Below are 26,083 nucleotides of genomic sequence, written 5' to 3'. Positions count from 1 at the left end.
AACAAGGACGGGAAACAGTAGTTATCTTCCTTGTGTAAAAGCAGTACGCTATGCGAAGCCATCTAAGTGTGTGGATAATTACTGTTTTGTTGTCACAAAGCTTACCAATCATACAACTAACACTCATAGTGATGAGCCTGGGGAAACAGCAAAAAGATGAACCAAGAGCACAGCATAAAACAACCAGCCACCTCTACAAGCCATTAAAATGCAGAGTAATCCAGACTAATCTTGGCAGGGGCATGTATTAAAATATTTGTGGGTGCCTTATAGTCTGAGCTGTCAATAGAGGCCACACCACCATGGGTAACCAAGCATAGCCAATAATCTTAAGACTGTCTTCAGTAGTTTCTTCAGTAGCTAAAATAAAGTTAAACATGGCATATGTGGTTCTTCAAACATAAATAGCTACATTTAGTTATATCGGTATATCGTATCGGTATCGTATCGGTTTAGTTTTCTTATATTGGTACACCTCTATTATAAAGTACAAAAAGAAGCAAAATCCACACAAAAAACAGCCAAGCTGCGAAACAAATGGTGTGACCTTAAAAAGCCTGGATGAAAACAGTTGTGAAATCAAAGGTGACGGCCAAGAAGTGGCTGCAATGGTGTTAATGCTAAAAATTTTTAATAATGTCTGTGTGCATTGTTAAAATTTATTAGCATTAACATCATTGCAGCCATTTCTTGGCTGCCACCTTTGATTTCGCAACCTTTTCCACCCAGGCTTATTAAGGCCTCACCATTTTTTCACAGCTTGGCTGTTTTTGTTTGGATTGCTGTATACAGCTTGAGAGCCTAACCTGTGCAGATGCATTTACACGTGTATTACAAGCTTGCATACACGCATGTAATATTTACACTCACATGAATGGATTTTTAAGTGCACACGTGTCGTGTTTAGTACCACTTGTTGTTGCACCACACATGTGTGAAGTTGTGTTTGAGCAGCACTGTACCTCTACTGCATTATTGCTAAAAACTCTAACCCTTAAACCCACACAAGCTGGATTTGAAACAAAATAACACTATGCGCAAAACATTTGCCAATTTACATATCTGGTTTCAAACAGGCATATCTAATGAAGTATTCATTCATTCTCTTAGAAATACATATTTTATTACTACAAGCTACAGTATCCTTATATGTATAATAAAAAGAACTTGTCTGCTACGAAGCGTTGAATCATTTCATTTCACATTATTTCTGTCCACCTCAGCAATGTGGTATCTTCACAAATCACAGAAAAGGATTGATGTACTCTAATAGAACAGTAAGTAACTCTAATAGAACTATCGGGCAGCTGACTGTCTATTAAAGTATGTAAATCTTTTCTCTGGAATGCAAGCAAAGATTATAGTCTCTACTTCAGCCACTTATTATTTAAACATTACATAGGAACTGAGACATAAATGTTGAGCATAATAAGCAAGCACTGCTCAAAAGTATAATAGGTAAAATAAAAGCCATAATCAACAAGTCCCTACATACCTTGTTGTGAGTTTTTCTCAGCTGTATGTCTCATGGCCATTCATAGAAGCTGAAGGATACCACCAATCCTGCCAATGGGAGACACTACCCATGGAGAATGCTACAAGGAGATGCTCCCCCCCCCCCCCCCCCCCTCCCCCACCCCCAGTCCTGAGGTAACCACTAGATTGTTAAGTGATTACATGCCAGCATCATCCAGCACTGATGCTACTGTTCCAAAAACTACCCTATAAACTTCATCAAGTCAGCATATATTGGTCATGCCTCTGACCACCAACCTACACACAGGTACTAATGCTGCATTCACTTCACAGCATCCTCCTAGCCACAACTACACTAGATGACATCTGGTAACAGTAACCTGCATAGTCATTACTTTGCAATTATTGTTACATGCAGCATATCCATTTTCCTTCTCCTAAGAGGAATCTGAGGGTTGCATGTAGGTCATCTCCCTTTAGTTAGGTCTCTGTTAGAAAAAGTCCAGAGGGATGGAGATGTTTCTCCATCCCTTCCTACCTCTTTCATTACCCAAGCATTGACAAATCAAATGAAGCCAAATATCCAACGTTCCTATTTTTTGCCCTCCCCCCCCCCCCCCCCCCCCTTGAACTTCACTAAGCCTACCATAGCAGACAAGACTTCCTCCACTTACCAAACCTCCTCAATCAAGGGATTGCAGGAGATAATGCAACAAGAGTAAGGAGAGGATATTTTTAAGTGTAACTGAAAGTTAGTTAAGGTTTACAAAAACTAAAGTCAAACTAAACTTAAATGATTAAATTTGTAACATACTGATTGCAAAACTGCTTTCTTGGGTTACACAAAACAATACAGGATAAAACAAATCTTGAGTCCAACATTTCATGGACAGCAATATCACAATGTAAAAATTATGGAAAACATGAACAAAAGCAGTTGTATTAGCTATTTGCAAGTATACAAAATATACATACACATAGAACTAACCAAATGCTGTGATAGTTATGGTTTCTTGATTTTGAGTACCACCACATTTGTATGTTCCAGTTACAAATGTTGAAAATACAAGGTCTCGATCTATATTGTGAGGAGAACCAATAGTCTTAGTACAAGGTACAGGCATGTCATCAATATCACAGGATGATATTCTATTTCCAGGAGGTCCATCAGAGGTAAACCATATTACTTCATGTTCGAAGTCTCTATCACATCTTAAACAGTGTACAACACCACCAGTATTGTTTGGTTTATACAGTGTAGTAGCATTATTAAATGTCTTGTTGTCCACCATAAACTCAACAAGATCACTACACTCTGCATTGGCCACCACACCAAAAGCTAAAATATTGAAACAAAAGTACATGAAAGTCAAAGTCATACAACATACACAAGTTATGAAAAGTGGATATTAATATGCATTGGTACTAAAAGTTGACTTGATTTTTGATAGATCATCTCATGTGACTTTTACTACTGGAAAGGACATTTGGCTATAAATAGGACACCCCAATAGATGATGTTCATTATGTACAGATGCTGAAATTTTATTACCTATTCTAAAAATTTAATTTCTTATCGTATTTATATTGCACTACATACAGTATTATATTATTTGACCACAATTAAATTATACTTGTTTTGGAGAGCACAGATAACATTACTGATGTAGATGGATATGATTAGAAACACTGTGATAAGGGGACTTGCAACTCAGTAAGGACAAGAAATATTTTAAGACTTCTGACAAGAACTCTGAGCAAAATCATCTACAAAATGGCATATATCCATCATTTTGTAATGAATATTTACAAATCATGTGATATTTAGCAAATTAATAATTAAATATTTGAAACTTGTAAGGATAACTCTAATCTGTTGCAAGATCACAACTTCTTTAATGACATGACATCACATTAACTGATATGTAAAATATAGAATCTAAGGTCTGATTCATTTTATACATCATAGACAATGTAAACTTTTTAACCCCATTTGAGTTTTCAGTTTTCAATTTCCTGGTATACTATCATGTAAGCAGGAATTTTGAAAAGGGGCTATAAGACAGTTCCATTAGGGTAGCTAATATTGCCTGACTACTTTATTAGAGTATTGCCATCTATTATACCCAAATTATTGTTATAGAATGATATTGTCATCAAGTGTTATAGTATACTGGGTGTCATTTAAATTCTAATTACACGCATTCTCCACAAACTACAGTTCTAGCACACATACCATACATGTTACATACTTCAATCATAATTCAGACAGCAAGGTGTCTTCTACTTGCGACTATAAATTCGGGGTCTTTATTTGCCAAGTTGCACTGCGAGATATTTACACCTTTAAGATAATTGTTTGTGATAAAGGGAACTTGTATTAAGCCACTTTGTGACACTGCAAGGTGGTATGAGCTACTAGTTAGTAACTAGTATTAAAGCATAGGAGGCGGAAGGATGCTAGAGTTGGGGGTGCCCAAAATTTATGTTGGTAATAGTAAGTGTGCAAAGCACAAATTCTAGGGAGGTCTGGGGGCATACCCCCCAAGGAAAATTTTGAAAATTAGGAATCAGTAGATTCAATTTGGGGGAATTTTTGGTGGATTTAGCTGTCAATGAAATGCTATCTATTTTAATACATGATTGACTGTTGTGTTAGGGTGAATGCTCTATTGGGGTGACTACTCTATTAGAGTATCTCGATCGTGATTGACCAGTTTCTGGAAATTTTGCAGGAGTTCACGTGATGACTATTTCATAATACAGCTTTAAGTTGGGGGTGCTGGAGCACCCCCAGCACCCCCTCTTCCGCCGCCTATGCAAAGAAGACCAAATAGCTTGCAACACAATGTATATGATGAGGGAGGGTGATTGATATATGAATAGAAAATGGCTGAGTGGGTCATATGGTGTCTCCAGCCTTAATGTTGGTCTCTCAAGACCACCTGTGCCACTGAAAAATATAGAAATGTATGTAGAAAATATCTGGACAACTATCCAAGGTTATTCATGTCTCTAGTCTCATGTCACAGCTGGCCAGTGGAATTACAAGGTGCCAGAGTGTTCCCAGTGGCTGGTACATGTCTCTAGAAATCCACTTGTAAAAAGTAGCCAGATAAAACCAGACGCATGGCTGTGTGGTACAGTACAGCTCATAGGTAACGTCGCGAGTATACACATGCGAGTAGTGCTTGTGTCTTCTCGCAAGATCATTCTTTCGCAATGCACTGTACAAGACCTGTGGAACATCGCGTGGATAAGCACTAGCCACGCGAGAAGCTCGCCACGCATGAGAACGCTCACCACTGAGTTTAGTAACCGTGACCGGATCTGCAAGAATCCCATATATTTGTGCAAGTCTACAGTAGCTATAAATTTTACAGCCAGTAGAATGCAATAAACGCAGGGTTTGCTGGACGCAATGGATGGAAAGTTTACAGGACGCAATGGGTGGAATGTTTACAGGATGCAATGGGTGGAATGTTTACAAAATCGAAAATAAATCCCGTAAATTTTAAAGCGCTTGTTTCACAATGAAGCAAAGTGATAATATCAAAACCCTTGGTAGCATCGTGATCCCCAAAGCAAGAGGAGTTTCAATATCTTTGTTTCGTGTCAGTACGCCTAAAGAGACAGAATTTATGAGCGTTGGTCTGCTTTGCGTTGGACGAACTGTTCACTGTCACTTTATTTCTCACAATTTTGCTTTTGCCGGTTCGCCCTGGTCGTAGGAAAGGCCTGGAAGACAAAACGTACCCAGCAATGGATTCACTTGTTCATGGAGAATCCGATGGTCCAACGTGCGTCTAGGTAGAGGACTGCATTCATAAGTTATGATCATTTTATTAAGCGCTGTAGCTTATCATCGCTGTACAAAGCGATTTTTGTTGTTGCCACTTTGTAGTGCTGTAACTTCGAAAGGTTTCGGCTTAGAGTTGAAACTTTGGTTGATCATTAGGTGAGTCCTATTACATCTCGCCTTGCGTGATGCTTTAGAGTGAAGTTTGCTATCATGGAGCATTACTGTAGCCTTGCTGTATCCATGCGGGTCACTCGAGTGCACCTCACGCGCGTCGTGCGTGTACATGCGACATTACCCGTGAGCTGTACTGTAAATGTCTAGAGTATTGGTGTAGCTATCCATTCATGGTGAAAAGCGAACTTCACTGGTGTGTGGGTAGATCAACGATTTTCAAAACTTTGGTCACATATCAGGGCATTGACAATCAGCCCATTTCCAGTCAATATTGTGCAATGGTTGGTTAATTTTATTGTTGTCCAGACATTGTGGCTGTATAATTCAGACAGAATGTTACACTACTGCAGAGCAGCCTTACAAAGGCAGTAATGTTTAATCAAGCTGTTTGTTTATGGTTTGTGGCCACTAGCTCAACCTCAAGCCAAAACAGTGAGGTTTGAACACTAGCCTACATATACTTGTCAGTTATATATGAATAAAACCATGTTATCCAGTGTTACCGTTGACTTGTGGGATGCATGAAGTTTCATTTAATAGCTAAAAGACTGTTGTACTTGACTAAAAACAGCATTTTATGACATGGTTACATTACTATTGGCATGACTACATTTGAGTACTGAAAGCTTAAAACTGGGTACCAGTACATTTTTATGTTTTGGCAGGACAAAACCTGTGTTGTACTGGCAGTTTGACAGTACACTCAAAAAAACTTCCAGGAGCCCTGTGTATGTATTAAACTCCTTTCCATAACTGTAGATACCAAACACTTGATTGTATTTGTAGTGAGCAATAGCACAGTTTCCTGAAAATAAGATCAGTACCTATTCTACATGATTCACTATCACAAAATTTACTGTGACATTGCTGGAGTATAATGGGGTACAGGAGAGAAAAGTACCATTTTTGACAATACTAAACTTCACAGCTATACAATACATATACATGGTTAAGTACATTGTGCCATTATTATTAACACTGCTCCTACTCCCCTTGAGTCACTGCATTATAGGTGACAACTATATAATATACAGTGTATGTTGATGTAGGGGAGGGATGACTAGGGTACAGAATCTCTGGCAGTAAGGTATCTGGGGAAAGCAGGGTTCTGCCCAGAAATTCCTGAGTGGTGGCCTAAAGTTAACATGAACTGATATGCCGTGTGTTATATTAGGGTATTGCATGTGTATCAGTGATATATGTAAGAATTGTACTGGTCAGATTTAAGAAGGTACTGGTCAGTTTTTAGAGGTATTGGTCACTTTGAACCACTGCTGACCAGTGTGGGCAGAACCCTGGGAAAGGGGCATAGCCTCCCAGAAGCAGTAACCATGTTAGTTTTCATGGTTCACCATAATTAAAGATAAAACACAAAATGTTTCAAAAAAGAAAAATGCTCATCCATGATTGCCCACCATTACTCTACATCTAGTAGCTTGATCAGTTACATCCCCATTGTGTTCATCCCATGGCATTACGCTAAACACCAGCATGTGGTGGCATAAAAATAATGATGTGTACTGGACACAACCTATATGTAACCTGTAGAATCATTCAACATCCCTAGAACCATATACAGAGGACACAAGAACTACTATGAGATGAGACAATTTCCTGTATATACATAATAATTATTATAGAGAAGCCAGCAACTACCACCTTGTCACAAATTAACCAAAGAGCAGCATGTCTTCATTGTAATATTCTGTCCATCTTGAAATTACCGTTTGATCAAAAGGTGCTATACTCCCTACCACTTTTATTACCGAGTGTTACTATTTATTTGAGTGGACTATTGACTTATTTCTTGCTGAGATTTAATGCTTCTGAAATCTTTGTATGTTTACCAGCAGTGGCAAGGGACTGCATGCAATGGAACTATTAACAAGCTAAAAACTGAAACACAACATAATCCATTATTATTGGTCACAGCAGTAAACCATAGTAGTCTCTATGTACTGCAGTTGGAATAATACATTCTCAATAGTTAGCTGGGGCATGTTCCTTACTCCAAATTTTTTTTTTTTTTTTTGGGGGGGGGGGGGGGGGGGGGACAGTTGCATTTATAATATAAACAAATAGAGTAGCTAATGGTCAATAAATTGCTCTGAAACTGTTACTAGATACATTGTAATTCCAAACCCTGGTTACAATATTTTACTCTCGCCATTAGTATTTGTGACCAGCTGAGTAAAAACCAGCCATTTTCGCAAAATTCTATTTTGCCATAAAACTGTACTGAAATACACTGGGCAAAAATACATGTGCTACATGAAAAATTTACGCACGCATTAATCGTGTTCTTATGCATTAATAGTAAGCTCAAATTAATAAAACCTATTCACCAATGGATTCGCCTTTTCATGGAGAGTATGAATAGCCTTGTTTCGTGTTCACACAGCAAAGGATACATGAGTTATGGGTGCTTATTTATGATGTGGTAAAAACAGTGTTCACCTTCGTCATTACTTAGTTGGATTTGTCAACATGGAGGAGTAAAGGGAGAGCACTATAACTTGATTGATTTGCCAGTTCAATTATGCACAAATTGAGCAAAGTCCCATCTTTGTAGTTTGTTTCAATCATAAATTATGATCAATTATCTAAGCACCTGTAATTTATTTCCTGTATTGTTGCTGTACAAATTGAGTTTATCACTGTTCCAACTGTCAAGCGCTATAACTCCAAGACCATTCACCATAAAAGGCTGAAACTTTGGCTGTCCACTCTTTTGTTCCTATAGATTACAGAGATGCAATAAAATGGAATTCAAGGAATGTGTGAAAACAGCCGGGTTTTGGTCACATATTAGAGACAAAAAAAACTTACAATGATGGATACCCCTAATCTACAAACAACACATATTCACAACACAGCAGTAGATATTTCACTGGCATTCATGTCAATAAAAACTTACAAAGTAAATTAAAAGACTGAATGGCAAATAACTTTCAGCAGGCTCAAACCTGAGAGCCCAAAGTGTGCAGTTTGGATATTACTTAGCTATATACGTGACCATTTCGGCAAAACCCTGTCTAGTTCGAACAACTTCCGAATTTCTTTTTATTTTCTCAGCATTATCTGCATTGTTCAAGGAATAGTTCACCAAAGTTTCAGATGATTATGGTGAGTAGTTTTGGAATTACAGTGCTAGACAATGAATATTTTCCAAAATACACCTTGATTTGAAATACCCATAACTCGGCAATGCAAGCTGCCTACTATGACACTCAAAATCGAGTATGAAGTGGACAATAGATGCAAGTTTAACTTAATTGGCAGTGTTTAAAATGAACATCAAAAGTGCTGTTTCAGATGTTATAAAAAGTGTCCGGAGTTAGGACATATCAAAACACACTATTGGGATTTGTAAAGTCAGAATGGTAAAAATGGCAAAATCAAATTTACAGCCAGTAATCATTTTATCAGCAATATTGTACATTACCAGTGTCCTTTGTTTGTTGTCTGCCCTTAGATCATGAAATGGACTGATTAAACACTGATTTTTTCATGGTTTCAGGATGGATGGATCACTTTTTCAGTTTCTCCAATACAAACTCCATACATTTTACAGCATTTTGTATATTCAATAATTGCAAGCACTAGACACAATCAAATACCATAAAACTTGATATCATTCAACTCCTTATGAATTGCTCTATCCGATTCCGGTCGAACACAATTTGTAATCGCTATGGTAATGGCGTGATGCCGCTATTTAATTAGAACGCGAAATTCGTGATTTGCTTTGCAATGGATTTTGTATTGCGTAAGTTGCAATCCCCCCAAAAACACCTTTGCTCTAAAAAAGGCGTGTCCAAGAAACTACAAGTATCTGTAACCCAATGTAAAACAGATAAGCTGTAGAAAAACACTCCATGAAATTAATGGGTAACTGAAAGAGCTGATATCTAGAGAGGCCAAGAATCAATAATGTTACTACAACTGACTATGATTACCAAAGAATACCTTGGCTATAAAACACGCAAATAAAAGTAACTGGCAACCAAAACAGCTGATATCTGAAGCGGCCAAGAATAAAAGTTAAGTTGATACAACTTACACCCCCTATACTAAAATTATAAACTTGCAACATTGAATTCTAATCATGCAACTGTGTTCTATACATTCACCCTTGCTACATCCTAATTCTTTGTAACTCTAATTGACTGGTAATTTGGCCGCCTTTTTTTCTTTACTGACTATTGAAAAAGGCGGCCAAATTACCAGCCAATTAGAGTTACAAAGAATTAATTTAGGATGTAGCAAGGGTGAATCTATAGAACACAGTTGCATGATTAGGATTCAAAGTTGCAAGTTTACAATTGTAGTAAGTTGTATCAACTTAACTTTTATTCTTGGCCGCTTCAGATATCAGCTGCTTTGGTTGCCAGTTACTTTTATTTGCGTGTTATAGCCAAGGTATTCTTTGGTAATCATAGTCAGTTGTAGTAACATTATTGATTCTTGGCCTCTCTAGATATCAGCTCTTTCAGTTACCCATTAATTTCATGGAGTGTTTTTCTACAGCTTATCTGTTTTACATTGGGTTACAGATACCTGTAGTTTCTTGGACGCGCCTTTTTTTACAGCAAAGGTGTTTTTGGGGGGATATGACTAATTTTTGTCAGTTATATAATTTACAGACCCAATGTTCAAGCTATGAGGGGTGTATGATGAATTCTACCTTGTAGAGGTGTTGCAACCAAACAGAAATATGCTGATAGGTGGTGAGCATATAACCTACATTCTTCTAGTAGTTATTAATTTTTTCTTAGGACAAGGGCCAGTGGAAATTACTGGTCATGCCAAGCAATAATGGCTACAGTCATGGTAACCAAAGATGTGTGTAAAGCATTTATTTGCAAAGCATGCTTTTCTAGGTGATCTTGGGGAATGCCACCATCTTGAAATAGCATACTGTTCTATTAGAGCCTGACTGTTCTATTAGAGTATTTATTACTTGACTGTTCTATTGAAGTATATCAATCATTCTGTACTTGTCAATGATTAAAACCTGCTATGACCACTGCCATAGTGCCATGAGGACGACCTATCAACTTGGTTTGCCACTCGTAGAGTTAGATGCTTTGCTAAGGGTTATGAAAGAGATCACAAACATCGTACTATTATTTTTATTTCACTACATACAAACACACGCTTACATCATATACAAGCACAAGACGCACACAAAATGTGCAAACACTATACACACATGTTCACAAACATACACCACATATTGGTTGTCACGGTACTCAAGTTAATATCACATCCCTTGTGAAATGCTCTTGTAGGAGAGATGGTAGTGCCTTTACTTGGTGCTAAAAAGTTCTTGCAGAAAAGAAAATTGTGTTGTAGATACTGTTTAGTGCCCACCAGTTAATTACTCATGTTACTCCATAGTTAAGCCATGAGGATATCCAAGCAAGTGTCTTTGGTGTTGCAACTGATGTTCCAATTTAGTTGTATGTATGTTTAATTTAAGGTTAAGTTTAGTGCCGGCTTGTTCTTTTACAGGTCTCACTTAACGTTGTGTCGTCATGCAGACATCTGAATATTGTACAAGCTCTGTGGAACAACCCCAACTCATATACACAATCATTGACAACCACGAACCACATGCATATGTACATTCAAGCAATCTGTTACAAAAGTTGAAAGCCACAACACAAGTTCATACCAGCAAACCATGAACCACATTCCAGCAATTTGTTACAAACTTTGTTGCACCATGGTATGTGCTTAATGATCAAGTAATGAAAGCCACAACACAAGCTCCATGGTGCATTAAAGGAAATAAATAAGTTCCACCTGACTGACAATTATCACATGACCTATTTAGGGGATATCCCTTGGAAAGACCCTGCGCAGTAACACTTCAAGTGAAAAGTGAACGACACTTGATACGTGACTTATATTATTATTGATGGCAGTCCATGTCTTGAGGGAGAAGTATAATATTATTAAACACTAAAATACATTAAAGTACAAGTACCGCATTATAGAGCCATAACCAAGAACAAGTTCCACTTGACTGACAATGATCATGTGGTCTATTTAGGGGAAATCTCTTGGAAAGTCCCTGTAACACCTCATGTCAATACACGTGATAGGCGGTTTACATTAATTATTGATGGCAGTCCATGCATGTCTTGAGAGGACTGAATACTACTAAATATATTGGATTTCAATGGAGCGGCGAAGCGTACTTAACTGATTTGAAACTAAGATACATAGAGTCTACACCGCTTGAAGAAGAACGTCAAGTGGATATTAAAGAGTCGCCGGCGAGAATACTGATGTCCTCAGCTCTTCGTGGAGGTTCAGTAACGAAAAGAGGAGTGGAGGTTCAGTAACGAAACGAGGAGTGGAGGTTCAGTAACGAAACGAGGAGTGGAGGTTCAGAAACGAAAGGAGTGAAAAAAAATGAGGCTAGTGTACAAAGTGCCACATGTATTCACACTGATTGACCGGCGCATGTATGCGATTGGTTTTAGACTGTCAGACATCTGCACTGACTAGTGCAAGTTCACTGAGACCAAGCTGAAAACTTCTGTGATGATACCAAATTGAGCAGCAGCAAGTACCAATATTTTCCCGCTTCAAATTATCTCATGGATGGATTGTCAACAAGATGTACTCGTACAGACCAAACAGCTTTCATTGTCACTGTAGTGCCAATTTAGAAGCCCTGGAACTAGGTAGAAGAAGTAAGATAATCTACATGATGCTTGTACAAAAAATACTCTTTCACATTGCATACTGGTCTTTATGTACAGTGAAACCTGTCTAATCAGGACAGTGTGTAGTAAGGTCACTGCTGGACCAACTTGTGAATCCTCAAACGTATTACCTCAAGGGTGTGATGAATTTTCAGGTTCTCAAATTTTGTATTACCTCAAGATGTGATGAATTCCCCAAATCTGTCATTTACGTAAAAAGTGAAAGATTTTTGTATTTAATGCCCGCCTGTCAATTTTACAGGGTACTTGGTCATAGCATGCGGTTCTCTTACTAGCAGTGCTACTTACATAACTTGGCTAGAGCTGCTCTAAACTTGGCAATTAAGATCAAAGTTCAGGGGATAAGTAGACAAAGGAATTTTATAATGTTATGTAGTTCTCAATTGTCAGGTGTACGTGGACTGTAGTAACATCAAGGACGTTGTGGATTTTCAGGTCAGCAGTGCTACATACATAACCTGCTCTAAACTTGGCAACTAAGATCAAGGTTCGGGGGGTAAGTAGACAAAGGAATTTTATAATGTTGTGTGTTCTTTAGTTCTCAATTGTCAAGTGTACGTGGACTGCAAGGACGTTGTGGATCTTCAGGTCAGCCTGTGTGTATACTAAGAAATTTTTGTATTACCTCAAGGGTGTGATGAATTTTCAGATCCCCAAATCTGTCGTTTGTGTAAAAAGTGACAGATTTTTAGCTGTATCGTATTTAATGCCCTGTTGATTTTACAGGTACAGGGTACTTGGTCATAGCATGCAGTTCTCTCACTAGTAGTGGTACATACGTAAAGATCAAGGTTCGGGGGAATAATGTATATAGACAGAGAGGAATTATATAATGTTATGTGTTCTTTAGTTCTCAATTGTCAAGTGGACATGGACAATGAGGTCTGATAAGATCTTGGCATTATATCTCAGTTGATTACAATCTTCTGAATTTCCAGGATGAGGCGTACAGTTGCGATGGGGCTAACTACAGTGGAACCTGTCTTAGTGGTCACCTGTACAGAAAGGCCACCTCTTTAAAAAGACCAGCTTTAAATTCCCGTGAGAAGTTTATACACTAATTTACCTGTCTAAAGCAGCCACCTGCCTATTAAGGCCAAGAAATCTTGGTGCAAAGGTGACCAGCTTAGACAGTTTCCACTATATCCCATTTTATTGTCAGAATTTTATTGTTAATGTCACAAACAATTACTGTGATATATTGTTATGTAACATGTGTATTAATTAAATGACATGCATGACGAAAGCCACGATGGGAGTGACTACTTGCTGTTAGGGTGGGTAATGCTATGTAACAAGCTGGTTTGAGCACCACCAGAACACACAATACACCATGTGTGGTGTGGCAACAAGAATTATACTTGGAATACCTTCTCTAGTGACACTACGTTCTTGACGCTTTCACACTTGTTTATAAGACATCTGCCAATTATCAACGCACGCATGAGGCATGGCACTAAATTGAGTTTAAAAGATTTCTGCTTAAAACACCTTCCCTAGGGAACTTATGGTTCTACACGCTTTTACAACTTGTTTATCAGACATTAGGGCTTGTGTCCACATCGTGTCTTTAAAAGTTATTGTAGGGATTAGAGGTTTGATCGAAGAAAATATGCGCATGAACAAACCAGGATTAGATAATGTCAGTGCTAGATGGACTGTATAAACATGGGTAAGTTGACTGGTATAAGGTGACGCTAGGTGTAACACAAGGTTGAGAAATAAAGCGAAATATGTCTAAATACGCGTTTAATACCGGTCGCAAGAAAACTACTACTACTACGAGAAAAGATTTTTTTATTACGTAATGCAATACAAACCTATTGAGAGATGTTGCATAATTCAGGTATAATATTGTAAAACCGTCCCTACACGTAAATAACTCACAGTAGTGGCCGCGCGTCTTTAATTGGCTACGCGCTTTGTAGTTTCCTGGCCGCACGCCTCACTATCGTGAGTCTTGATTTACCATCGTTTGTTGTAAATTTGCAAGCTGTAAACACTTTAGCTTCGAATAAATTTTGTTACCATCGGATAGAGGAGTGTTATGCGTGTATAATGGCAGCCGAACAATTTTGATACCGCTTTCAGAACCAGAGTTATGATGAATAATGTAACTTAAAACTAACTTACCTCCATAGGCTGCTGTAAACCGTAGGCTGCTGTACTTACCTCCATAAACTGCTGTTACCTCCATAGGCTGCTGTACCTCCATAAACTAACTTACCTCCATAGGCTGTTGATTTTACGCATAATATTTTACGGAAAATTGTAATGTATGGGTTAATTTGACACGAGTTTTGATATGAACATGCGCGAAATTTACACATAATTAAATTTTTGAGCGCAGCTCTTCAACGGAAGGAAATATTATTTCGATGAAACTTGCAGGACTGATACACTATATGATAGACTTTATCGCCGGGTTTAGATAATTCGCTTGCATGACGGAGATAGTACAGAAAATAAAAACTGTCCGGGGTTAGGCGCACTTAACTACCTTACAAAAGTTCGCCAAAACCGGTTCACTGGCCTGCAACCGGCGTACTTCGTCAACATTATTGTGTCTAATTAATCAATATACAACATATCACTCACCAACTAACACAACTATGCAGCACTGCAAACAAGTTCCTGCCATGTCTCTTCTCGTCACGAGTCTCTTGATTTATTTAACAATTATATAAATTTGTAAATAAGTAGCTAACTACATATGTACGAATATACTCATGATTGAGTTTGTACATTAACAAATATATATATATATAAGGAGTGAGAACAGCCCAAATAAGGGAGTCAATAAACAACGTTCACGTGTACATGAGGGAAATAACCACACGCATTGCAGGGGTGTTATAAAATAGACTATGACAACATAACAAGATGCACTTGTGGTCTATAAAATCCAGGGGCATACCGGTATTATGTGAATTCATTTCCTTATATGGACTACCGTAAGTTCTCTAAAAATTCGGCATATTTTTAAATCAATAATTTTCGTCTCGCCCACCAATAATCTTAGTTGATCGACCACTCGTCACAGTATAATTTGTATCGTCGATATATTAAGACTAGACAACTCTGACGTTCTCGTCACTATCAGTATCCATCGCAAAAATAGGAAAAGTGCCGAATTTTTTATTAGAGTAAATCAGTATTTCACTGTTGACTACGGGTGCCGAATAAATAGAGGGGCTGAATTTTTAGAGAACTTACGGTGTTTGATTTCATACTGAACGCATGCTAGCGTGCACCCATACAATGAAACGCAAATTTGTGAAAGCTGGCTGCCTAGAGGTGACATCATAACTAGATAACGGAATGATCATTATTATTTTTATATAACCAAATCAGAGTTAAATTATAGCAGTAAAATGTAATGCATTGATTGACACTTGGGTAATTAGCTATTATAGAACAGTGGTGTAGCTACCAATGAGGCAACCGAGGCAGCTAAAAATGCTCAACAATTCATTCTGAGCAGCCTGAGTTTCAATGGCACCCCTAATCTTCTACTCAAACGTTTACTACTATACTAACACAGCATTACTGCACCACAAGTACATAATAGAATCTATATGGCTGTAGTACTAAGCAGGGCCGGAGCCCATGGTGAAAAGTCCGGTATTAGCTGGACCACTTTTCAGCTGCTTGAATTTGTATCAAAAAGATCGAGATAGTCTAATAGAGCAGTCATCGTAATATACTCTAATAGAGCATTCAGTACAGATTATAGCCACTGTTCTCATTACACTGCTTGGTCTAAATCATTTACATGTATGTTAATTATCTTTAAATTATTTTTCAAAAGTTCCAATGAGTCAACTGTATGACATTAGATGGAGTTACTGAATTGATCACATCATGCATTAGCAGCTACAATCAAAAAATAGCTTCCACATGCCATTTCAAAGCATGTATTTTCAAAATTTTCCTTGAGGGAACATGCCCTCATACTCCTAGCTTGACATGTAGCATGAAAGAGATGACCTCTGTATGACTTAAATATCAAAGCAGATCAATAAAAAGTATAGTGTGCATGACTATGACCTCAGTTGCAGTCCATGGATGGCCTGACCTTTAAAAATATCTCTGGCGTTTTGTGCTGAGTGCTAGTCTAATAATTGAAGCATGGTATACTGTAACATTAACTAAGCTGGAGCATTACTTATGACATGTAGAAAAACGCTCAGAGTCTGCTGAAACAGTTTCTTCCACCCAACCAGTCAACCTTGAAAGTGTTTGTGAATCAGTTGAGTCAGACTCTCTCAATTAGGTCAATGTATAAACTTTGTCTCGGTAAAAAAATTTTCCTGGCTACGTCACTGTAGAATATTGATTCACACTGAGTGAAATGTCATTGTCTTAAATAATCAATAATTCAGTCTGCTCTCCATGCACTAAGCATATAGCTTAGTGAAGAGGTGTAACTTAGTGGACTAAGTGGAGAAGAGTGCTCTGTTGACTGCAGCTTTCTGTTCCCATGAATGGACAGTACAGCAAAACGAAGTGAGATGGCACAATGCATCCTGGAGAGTAGCTAGCTACCAGATGAAACTGACTATTACTTTTCCAATTAGAACCCTCTTCATAAGTATCATTAATAGCTAGACTTAACAACAATTGCACTATCAATCGAAACTCAACACATGGAGTAATCTGCCCAGTTGAGATAGTAATGCTGTAGCCTCAGTAGCTATAGAGCTGCTTAATAGGCTTTTCAATGACAGTGTATGTTGATGTATCTAAATTAGAAGTCTTAACACTGGCTCCATTTTTAAATGTTGTTGACATTTCTTTTTGTCGGTGTCTTCTTTAGATTCAATTACACGTAGACATTTAGTGTTGTCAGCAAAGATCAACGATGAAAAGTGTTGCAGATTGAACGCATTGCTGGAGATGGTTTATTAAGATGACAAACAACTGGCAGGAGTTCTATACTATACACTCCTCAAAGAGTGCATAACAAAGTGTTCACCAATTCTAACATACTGAAATCGTTTTGAAAATATTCTTTGAATTACTTCCACAGTTTTACTTGTTATGTAAATGGAGTAAGCTGTCTTGAGAGTAGGATACTAAGTCAAATATGCCATCAAATTCATGTAATTAAATTCTGTACTATCTGCATGTGTGTCACTGTAAGGGAGGCTTGTCTGCAGGCTTTGTGATTACCTTTGTGTAACTCGCAATTGTCTTCTTTGACAAAAATCAATAAGTTATCTGTTACCCCTTGATCATTGTATGTTACATGCAATTCTATACCTTGGTGGTGGCAAAATTTGTAACTTTATACTGGTGCTTTTAAAACCAGTTAAACCACACTGATGGTGGCTGAAGAATGATTACTTTCAGTTTCACCTACAAACTTAACAAACTTGTAATTCATATGTAGTGACAACTTGGACAGAGGCATGCTGCCCCTTCCCCCACTTTAATTGGTAGGTACTCTGAGAATAGAGTCTAACTCTGTGCAGTCAAAAACTTTAATAGAACAGTTGCTTTGTATCTGTGAGCAGTTACTTATAGTTTTTTAATAACAAAGCAGTGAAAATAATCCTAACTCATATCTCATGATACAGAAAGCCCCCAATAATAGCATTGATGTCTGTTGTATACTTAAAGTAGTTACTATACTCTGTACATTACTTTCATTGTCAAAGTGGTGAATCACTTTGACTATAGCTACCCCAATTTTCACTAGAATCACTTTTAATTGTAATTGTGAATGGTGTATACAATTGCAATTGTCTGTAAATGCTAAGATACTTTACTGTCACAAACAACACAAGCTCAATCTGTTCCAGGTAAATAGACAAACATTCAAATATTAAAAGTAATGAAATTCAATAATCTGGCAGATGTTATCTGTAGTCTACAGCTGCCATGCATCACTTTCAACAAAATTAATATAGATACAATAATTAACTCATTGACAAACCAGTAGAACAGCTAGACAAACACTTTATTATGTTATGCAATGCAGCTTGAACATATATCTACACAGTATGTTCAGTTACATTTACATACATGCAGTTAGATTACTGAAGTAGTCAGTAGGTATATACCTTTGTTCAATGCAACTTTATGTAAAATTACTGTGATGAATTGAATCACTAACCTTGCATGACCAGACTATGAACTTGAAACTAGTCCACGACTTGCTGAAACTGAAAATACTCTAATAAAACATACGGTAGTCAATTTATTAACTAATCCACACATATGTGACCAGATTTTACAGAACCGATCCAAATCGCACATCAGGCAAAATCAAACTAACACCACCAGTGGATAGCTACACTATCGTACTACAAGTTTTGACCCTCAGCACTACTCAAACTACACGAGGCTGGTTTTTACACACGTCTTTTCTGGGTGGTGTGGAGTGCTCAAATGGCGGTTTCAGGCCTTGTGAAGGACCTGGTTTGGCAAGAGTCAGTGGTTTACTGGTGGACAGCCTTATAATGTTGGCCAGACGTGTTCTCTGTTGATTTTGCTACATATCAGCCACTAAGGAGCCAGCACAGCCCTGTAATCTCGTGTCTGGACTCCAATCGTGGTCTGCCTCCATTTTGAGGTCTAACTTTTGCCCTCCCCGCCACCCCCCAACCTCCACCCCTTTGTGAGCACTTGTGATACTACTTCGCTCGTCCAACTGCTCAGATTTTCTATCTTATTTGGCGGGAAACTGTACAAGCAGCTACAAGTACTGGAAGTGACTTGAAAGGTAACAGATTGATGCATCTTTTGTGTAAATTTCATACGCGTGCTTGCTATCCTTGGAGAGTTATGCTGGCTTCAATTCTTTAAAACCGTTTATCTCGGAACTTCTAATGTGCGATTTGGATCGTTTTTCCAAAATCCAGTCACATATTGCATATATGCTCACAAAAATTCATTTTTAATTCTAAATTTCTTGTAATTGAAATATTTTTGGATTGCAAAGGTTTAATTAGCCTTCTCAAGGCTCTACATACCCAATGTTAAACAGGTACTATCTATATGTGAAGTTATCCTTGACTCATGCTAGCTTGCTTATGCTGTTTGGTTGCAAATTCGAATTCTATGGCTGTCTTTCCTGTCTGTGTGGCTCTTTAGTTTCTTACTTACACTGCAAGTTGTCTAGGAATCAAGTCTCCAGCCTCCACTGGTACTAGGCTTTTTTCTTCACATTTAGATAGAGATAAAAGATTCTATAATTTTCTTAATTTATAAACTTAAACGGCTCCTAGTAGACTATGCTACATAACAATAATGTACATAAAATTAGAAAAAGTATTATCACATGTGCACTTTATACATTCAAATGCATATAATAGATTAGATGATTTTCAGTGATAAATGCACAGGTTAATTGTGACCGGATTTGCGAAAGGTACTTTTTCACACACAAAATTTGACCCATTTTTTGGACTTTGAAACTTCGTAATTAACTTTTTTATCATTGCATATAATTGCTTGAAATTTTCCATGAGTGTAGATGAAGTATTTGACTGCATTTTTAAACTAAAAGCAAGTTAATCAGTGGCTATAAGGAGTCAAGTGTTACATCATTTTGTTTGCTGGCATGTAAAATGTGTGGAAAAGTTACCTTTTCTTAAATCTAGTCACAATTTTACATCAAGAAACATAATATGCATTATGTGATCTAAGTTGACTTTTTATTATAATTTAATTTTCTGTGATATTCTATAGTCAGAAATGTCATGGAGCTTTATATGCTCATTGCATGTGAACAGGTACATTGGAATTCATTGTATGTGTATTATTAGTTTCAAGTTACAAAAGGCAACACTATAATAGCTATCTATTGCATGCAACAATAATATTCACAGTTCACATTATGCAACTTGTAGCAGCTAAATGAGGTGAAAATGGACTTTATATTTTAGTGTATGATAGTACAATAGTTTGCTTACTTTTTTAATTGCTGAAGAATAATACACATTATATATCAGCTTATTAATATAGAGGCATAGTGTACATAAATAGTCATAAACACATTACATGGGAAGGCTCTCATGACCATCATATTATGATTAAAGTTATGATTAAAGTACCTGGTAAAGGCAGAGCCTGTATACCAGAAGACCTTATAAAGGCCTAAGATGTTTATATTAACTGCACTAAGTATGTTTGAAAAGTAGGAGAAAGAAGAAAAAATCCATGACTGGACCTGGGCAGCCTCGAACCTGCAGCCATCCAATTAACGCTCGAATATTGCAGTAGGGATCTAAACAATAGGTTATGAAACACTAATATCAAGACACACGATAGTGTGTCGTGCGGCCCAAGAAGCCGGCGCGCCACACCGTGAGTATATTAACAGGAAGAAAGAAAACGCAATTTTCACACCTATGTAGCTCTGTGATCCCTTATCCGATTGGAACCAAATTTGCTGGAGACGTGCCGCCCAGTTAGGGTAGTCTACATACCAAATTTGAAGAAAATCGCTCCAGCCATTTCCGAGATACGAGCGAACAAAATTTCGTTTTAATTTCTTCGTTTTTTTCTTCATCTTCTTCATTTCGCACACTTCGCAAAATTCGCCATACAACACGAATTCGTGCTCGGATTTGGCTGAAATTTGGCACACTTAAAGGGCTCGTTAAGGCGGATCTCCGTACTAACTTTGGTAGGAATCCGATGAACATTCACGGAGTTATGACCGATTATTTGCGTAAAATAAGGTTGAAGGTCTGTCACGCCTACAGGGTAAACGCCTTGGAGGAATCAGTTGAAAATTGATATGTAGATGGAGCAACCATCGTAGGAGTGCCTTTTTGTGGTTTGAAAGAAACCGGGAAAAAGACCATGGAGATATGATACGAAACCCAACCTGTGTCAAAATTACGCGATCGATTTTTATGAATAAAAAAACTATTAGTTTTCGTATCTACCAGGCAAACCGCTTAGAGCAACGAGCTGAAAATCAGTATGTAGCTGGAATAATCATCATAGAAAGTCCTTGCAGTAGTACAGAAGAATCTTATTACAAATCACTGAGTTATGATTCGAAAGGCAACTAGGTGCAGCAAATTCGAGATCGAGATACTCTAATAGAACAGTCACCCTAATAAAGCATTCAGCTGCATTTATAATTTACTCAGTTATATTACATTGTAAGTTATTCTGTAGGGAATTCAGCTACAAACAAGTCACCCTGTAGTCAGATCAGCTAGAAGAAGGTACCTAATAGAGAGTTCAGCTACAAATAAGCCATCATGTAGAGAGTTCAGCTGAAATAAATCACCCTGTAGAGAATTCAGCTACAAACAAATTGCCCTGTAGAGAGATCAGCTAGAAGAAGTTACCTTGTAGAGAGTTCAGTTACAAAGAAACAATCATGCAAAGAGTTTAGCTACAAACAAATCACCCAGTAAAAAGTTCTGCTATGAACAGATCACATTGTAGAGAGTTCAGTTAGAAACAAGTCATCCTGTAGAGAGATCAGCTAGAAGAAGTCACCTTGTAGAGAGTTCAGTTACAAAGAAATAATCATGCAAAGAGTTTAGCTGCAAACAAATCACCCCAGGGGCGGATCCAGGGAGGGGGGGGGGGGGCTTTGGGGGCTGAAGCCCCCCCCTTCATATTTAGGCTTTACTTGATCAATATGCCGAGTATTATAATGAAATTTTGTCTTAGCATAATTATATGATCACTAATAATACAAATACTCATAAAACCACCTTATAAACATCTTTCCAAGGTATTATCAGTGGATTTATGCTAAAGTTTATGCAACAAGGACCTGGATCAGCATTGGAGGTGTACAAGATCGAGATACTCTAATAGAGCAGTCAGCTAACTACTCTAATAGAACATTCACTGGAAACATGTAGTTGGTTCTGTTATGGAATTTTTCCAAATCTGCCTGCACCTATACATACAATGCAGTGCATTGGTCTGTTTAAAGGGCTTCATTCATCTACTTGTGTAGTTAATATGTATGGCAATACTTAATTCAGGTACACCATTTCCATTGAAAATGCTCTCAGATTCAATCTTGTATTGTTCAAATTTCAAAATTTTCCACTTTCAACATTATTATTCTAGCATGCACCTATTCAGTGTTGTGCAATTGTGAGAGGGGTGCATCATGTACTTGGTTGTCTGTACCTACCCAAGCTTTTCCATGAGCAAAATGCTTCAGAGAGCCATACCTATAATCTAAAGGCAGTATATAAAATATCTACAGGCAGAAAATATTATGAATTTTATGTGGAAATGTCTCCAAATTGCAGTATTTTAGCAACTATTTTTCAAAATTTTCCTGGGGGGAGCATGCCCCCAGACCCCCCTAGTTCCAGTGTGCTTTGCACACCTCTACCCAAGAGATTAGACCTTGAGGTAGCCCCCCCCCCTTTTATAAATCCTAGATCCGCCCCTGCACCCAGTAGAAAGTTCCGCTATTAACAGATCACACTGTAGAGAGTTCAGTTAGAAACAAGTCATCCTGTAGATAGATCAGCTAGAAGAAGTCACTTTGTAGAGAGTTCAGCTACAAAGAAACCACCATGTAAAAGAGTTCAGCTGCAAATAAATCACCTGTAGAGAATTCAACTACAAACAAATCACCCTGTAGAAAGATCAGCTAGAAGAAGTTACCTTGTAGAGAGTTCAGCTACAAACAAATCACCCTGTAGAAAGTTCAGTTACAAACAAGTCACCCTGTAGAGAGATCAGCTAGAAACAAGTCATCCTGTAGAGAGTTCAGCTAGAAGAAGTTACGTTGTACAGAGTTCAGCTACAAAGAAACTACCATGTAGAGAGTTCAGCTGCAAATAAATCGCCCTGTAGAGAGTTCAGCTACAAACAAATCACCCTGTAGTAAGATCAGCTAGAAGAAGTTACCTTGTAGAGAGTTCAGCTACAAACAAATCACCCTTTAGAGAGTTCAGCTAGAAACAAGTCACCTTGTAGAGAGATCAGCTAGAAACAAGCCACCCGTAGAGAGAAGAAGTTACATTGTAGAGAGTTCAGCTACAAACAAGTCACCATGTAGAGAGTTCAGCTAGAAGAAGTTACCTTGTAGAGAGTTCAGCTACAAACAAATCACCCTGTAGAGAGTTCAGCTACAAACAAGTCACCCTGTAGAGAGATCAGCTAGAAACAAGTCATCCTGTAGAGAGTTCAGCTAGAAGAAGCTACCTTGTAGAGAGTTCAGCTACAAACAAATCACCCTGTAGAAAGTTCAGCTACAAACAAGTCACCCTGTAGAGAGATCAGCTAGAAACAAGTCATCCTGTAGAAAGTTCAGCTAGAAGAAGCTACCTTGTAGAGAGTTCAGCTACAAACAAATCACCCTGTAGACAGTTCAGCTACAAACAAGTCACCTGTAGAGAGATCAGCTAGAAACAAGTCATCCTGTAGAGAGTTCAGCTAGAAGAAGTTACATTGTAGAGAGTTCAGCTACAAAGAAACTACCATGTAGAGAATTCAGCTACAAACAAATCACCCTGTAGACAGTTCAGCTACAAACAAGTCACCTGTAGAGAGATCAGCTAGAAACAAGTCATCCTGTAGAGAGTTCAGCTAGAAGAAGTCACTTTGTAGAGAGTTCAGCTACAAAGAAACCACCATGTAAAAGAGTTCAGCTGCAAATAAATCACCTGTAGAGAATTCAACTACAAACAAATCACCCTGTAGAAAGATCAGCTAGAAGAAGTTACCTTGTAGAGAGTTCAGCTACAAACAAATCACCCTGTAGAAAGTTCAGTTACAAACAAGTCACCCTGTAGAGAGATCAGCTAGAAACAAGTCATCCTGTAGAGAGTTCAGCTAGAAGAAGTTACGTTGTACAGAGTTCAGCTACAAAGAAACTACCATGTAGAGAGTTCAGCTGCAAATAAATCGCCCTGTAGAGAGTTCAGCTACAAACAAATCACCCTGTAGTAAGATCAGCTAGAAGAAGTTACCTTGTAGAGAGTTCAGCTACAAACAAATCACCCTTTAGAGAGTTCAGCTAGAAACAAGTCACCTTGTAGAGAGATCAGCTAGAAACAAGCCACCCGTAGAGAGAAGAAGTTACATTGTAGAGAGTTCAGCTACAAACAAGTCACCATGTAGAGAGTTCAGCTAGAAGAAGTTACCTTGTAGAGAGTTCAGCTACAAACAAATCACCCTGTAGAGAGTTCAGCTACAAACAAGTCACCCTGTAGAGAGATCAGCTAGAAACAAGTCATCCTGTAGAGAGTTCAGCTAGAAGAAGCTACCTTGTAGAGAGTTCAGCTACAAACAAATCACCCTGTAGAAAGTTCAGCTACAAACAAGTCACCCTGTAGAGAGATCAGCTAGAAACAAGTCATCCTGTAGAAAGTTCAGCTAGAAGAAGCTACCTTGTAGAGAGTTCAGCTACAAACAAATCACCCTGTAGACAGTTCAGCTACAAACAAGTCACCTGTAGAGAGATCAGCTAGAAACAAGTCATCCTGTAGAGAGTTCAGCTAGAAGAAGTTACATTGTAGAGAGTTCAGCTACAAAGAAACTACCATGTAGAGAATTCAGCTACAAACAAATCACCCTGTAGACAGTTCAGCTACAAACAAGTCACCTGTAGAGAGATCAGCTAGAAACAAGTCATCCTGTAGAGAGTTCAGCTAGAAGAAGTCACTTTGTAGAGAGTTCAGCTACAAAGAAACCACCATGTAAAAGAGTTCAGCTGCAAATAAATCACCTGTAGAGAATTCAACTACAAACAAATCACCCTGTAGAAAGATCAGCTAGAAGAAGTTACCTTGTAGAGAGTTCAGCTACAAACAAATCACCCTGTAGAAAGTTCAGTTACAAACAAGTCACCCTGTAGAGAGATCAGCTAGAAACAAGTCATCCTGTAGAGAGTTCAGCTAGAAGAAGTTACGTTGTACAGAGTTCAGCTACAAAGAAACTACCATGTAGAGAGTTCAGCTGCAAATAAATCGCCCTGTAGAGAGTTCAGCTACAAACAAATCACCCTGTAGTAAGATCAGCTAGAAGAAGTTACCTTGTAGAGAGTTCAGCTACAAACAAATCACCCTTTAGAGAGTTCAGCTAGAAACAAGTCACCTTGTAGAGAGATCAGCTAGAAACAAGCCACCCGTAGAGAGAAGAAGTTACATTGTAGAGAGTTCAGCTACAAACAAGTCACCATGTAGAGAGTTCAGCTAGAAGAAGTTACCTTGTAGAGAGTTCAGCTACAAACAAATCACCCTGTAGAGAGTTCAGCTACAAACAAGTCACCCTGTAGAGAGATCAGCTAGAAACAAGTCATCCTGTAGAGAGTTCAGCTAGAAGAAGCTACCTTGTAGAGAGTTCAGCTACAAACAAATCACCCTGTAGAAAGTTCAGCTACAAACAAGTCACCCTGTAGAGAGATCAGCTAGAAACAAGTCATCCTGTAGAAAGTTCAGCTAGAAGAAGCTACCTTGTAGAGAGTTCAGCTACAAACAAATCACCCTGTAGACAGTTCAGCTACAAACAAGTCACCTGTAGAGAGATCAGCTAGAAACAAGTCATCCTGTAGAGAGTTCAGCTAGAAGAAGTTACATTGTAGAGAGTTCAGCTACAAAGAAACTACCATGTAGAGAGTTCAGCTACAAATAAATCACCCTGTAGAGAGTTCAGCTAGAAACAAGTCACCCTGTAGAGAGATCAGCTAGAAACAAGCCACCCGTAGAGAGTTCAGCTAGAAGAAGTTACATTGTAGAGAGTTCAGCTACAAACAAATCGCCCTGTAGAGAATTCAGCTACAAACAAATCACCCTGTAGAAAGGTCAGCTACAAACAAGTCACCATGTAGAGAGTTCAGCTAGAAACAAGCCACCCGTAGAGAGTTCAGCTAGAAGAAGTTACATTGTAGAGAGTTCAGCTACAAACAAATCGCCCTGTAGAGAATTCAGCTACAAAC

The 26,083-nt window shown here is 38.1% G+C and overlaps 2 protein-coding genes and 1 long non-coding RNA gene across 4 annotated transcripts in view; 2 read left to right on the top strand and 1 right to left on the bottom strand.

The window, feature by feature from the left end:
• LOC136266488 (protein sax-3-like) overlaps nt 1–14,911 on the bottom strand; it is a 58,519-nt gene extending 43,608 nt beyond the window's left edge. Inside the window, exons 1-2 of the mRNA XM_066061502.1 lie at nt 14,794–14,911; nt 2,465–2,815 (exon numbers count right to left, since the gene is read on the bottom strand). Coding sequence (XP_065917574.1) covers nt 2,465–2,815; nt 14,794–14,836 — 394 coding nt within the window. The 5' untranslated portion in view covers nt 14,837–14,911. The remainder of the gene's footprint in view (nt 1–2,464; nt 2,816–14,793) is intronic.
• LOC136267080 (uncharacterized) overlaps nt 1–26,083 on the top strand; it is a 341,703-nt gene that overhangs the window by 292,863 nt on the left and 22,757 nt on the right. The window lies entirely within an intron of this gene.
• LOC136267089 (uncharacterized) lies at nt 12,415–13,448 on the top strand. 2 transcript variants are annotated; one of them, XR_010706506.1, is made up of 4 exons: nt 12,415–12,682; nt 12,734–12,783; nt 12,922–12,986; nt 13,046–13,448. It is a non-coding gene; the product is annotated as an uncharacterized lncRNA (long non-coding RNA). The 2 variants fall into 2 exon arrangements; XR_010706505.1 differs by having other exon boundaries at nt 12,415–12,783.

Source organism: Dysidea avara, chromosome 9, assembly GCF_963678975.1.
Source record: "Dysidea avara chromosome 9, odDysAvar1.4, whole genome shotgun sequence".
Taxonomy (NCBI): domain Eukaryota; kingdom Metazoa; phylum Porifera; class Demospongiae; order Dictyoceratida; family Dysideidae; genus Dysidea; species Dysidea avara.
The sequence above is the reverse complement of the archived record's forward strand: the minus strand, read 5'-3'. Positions and strand labels throughout refer to the sequence as shown.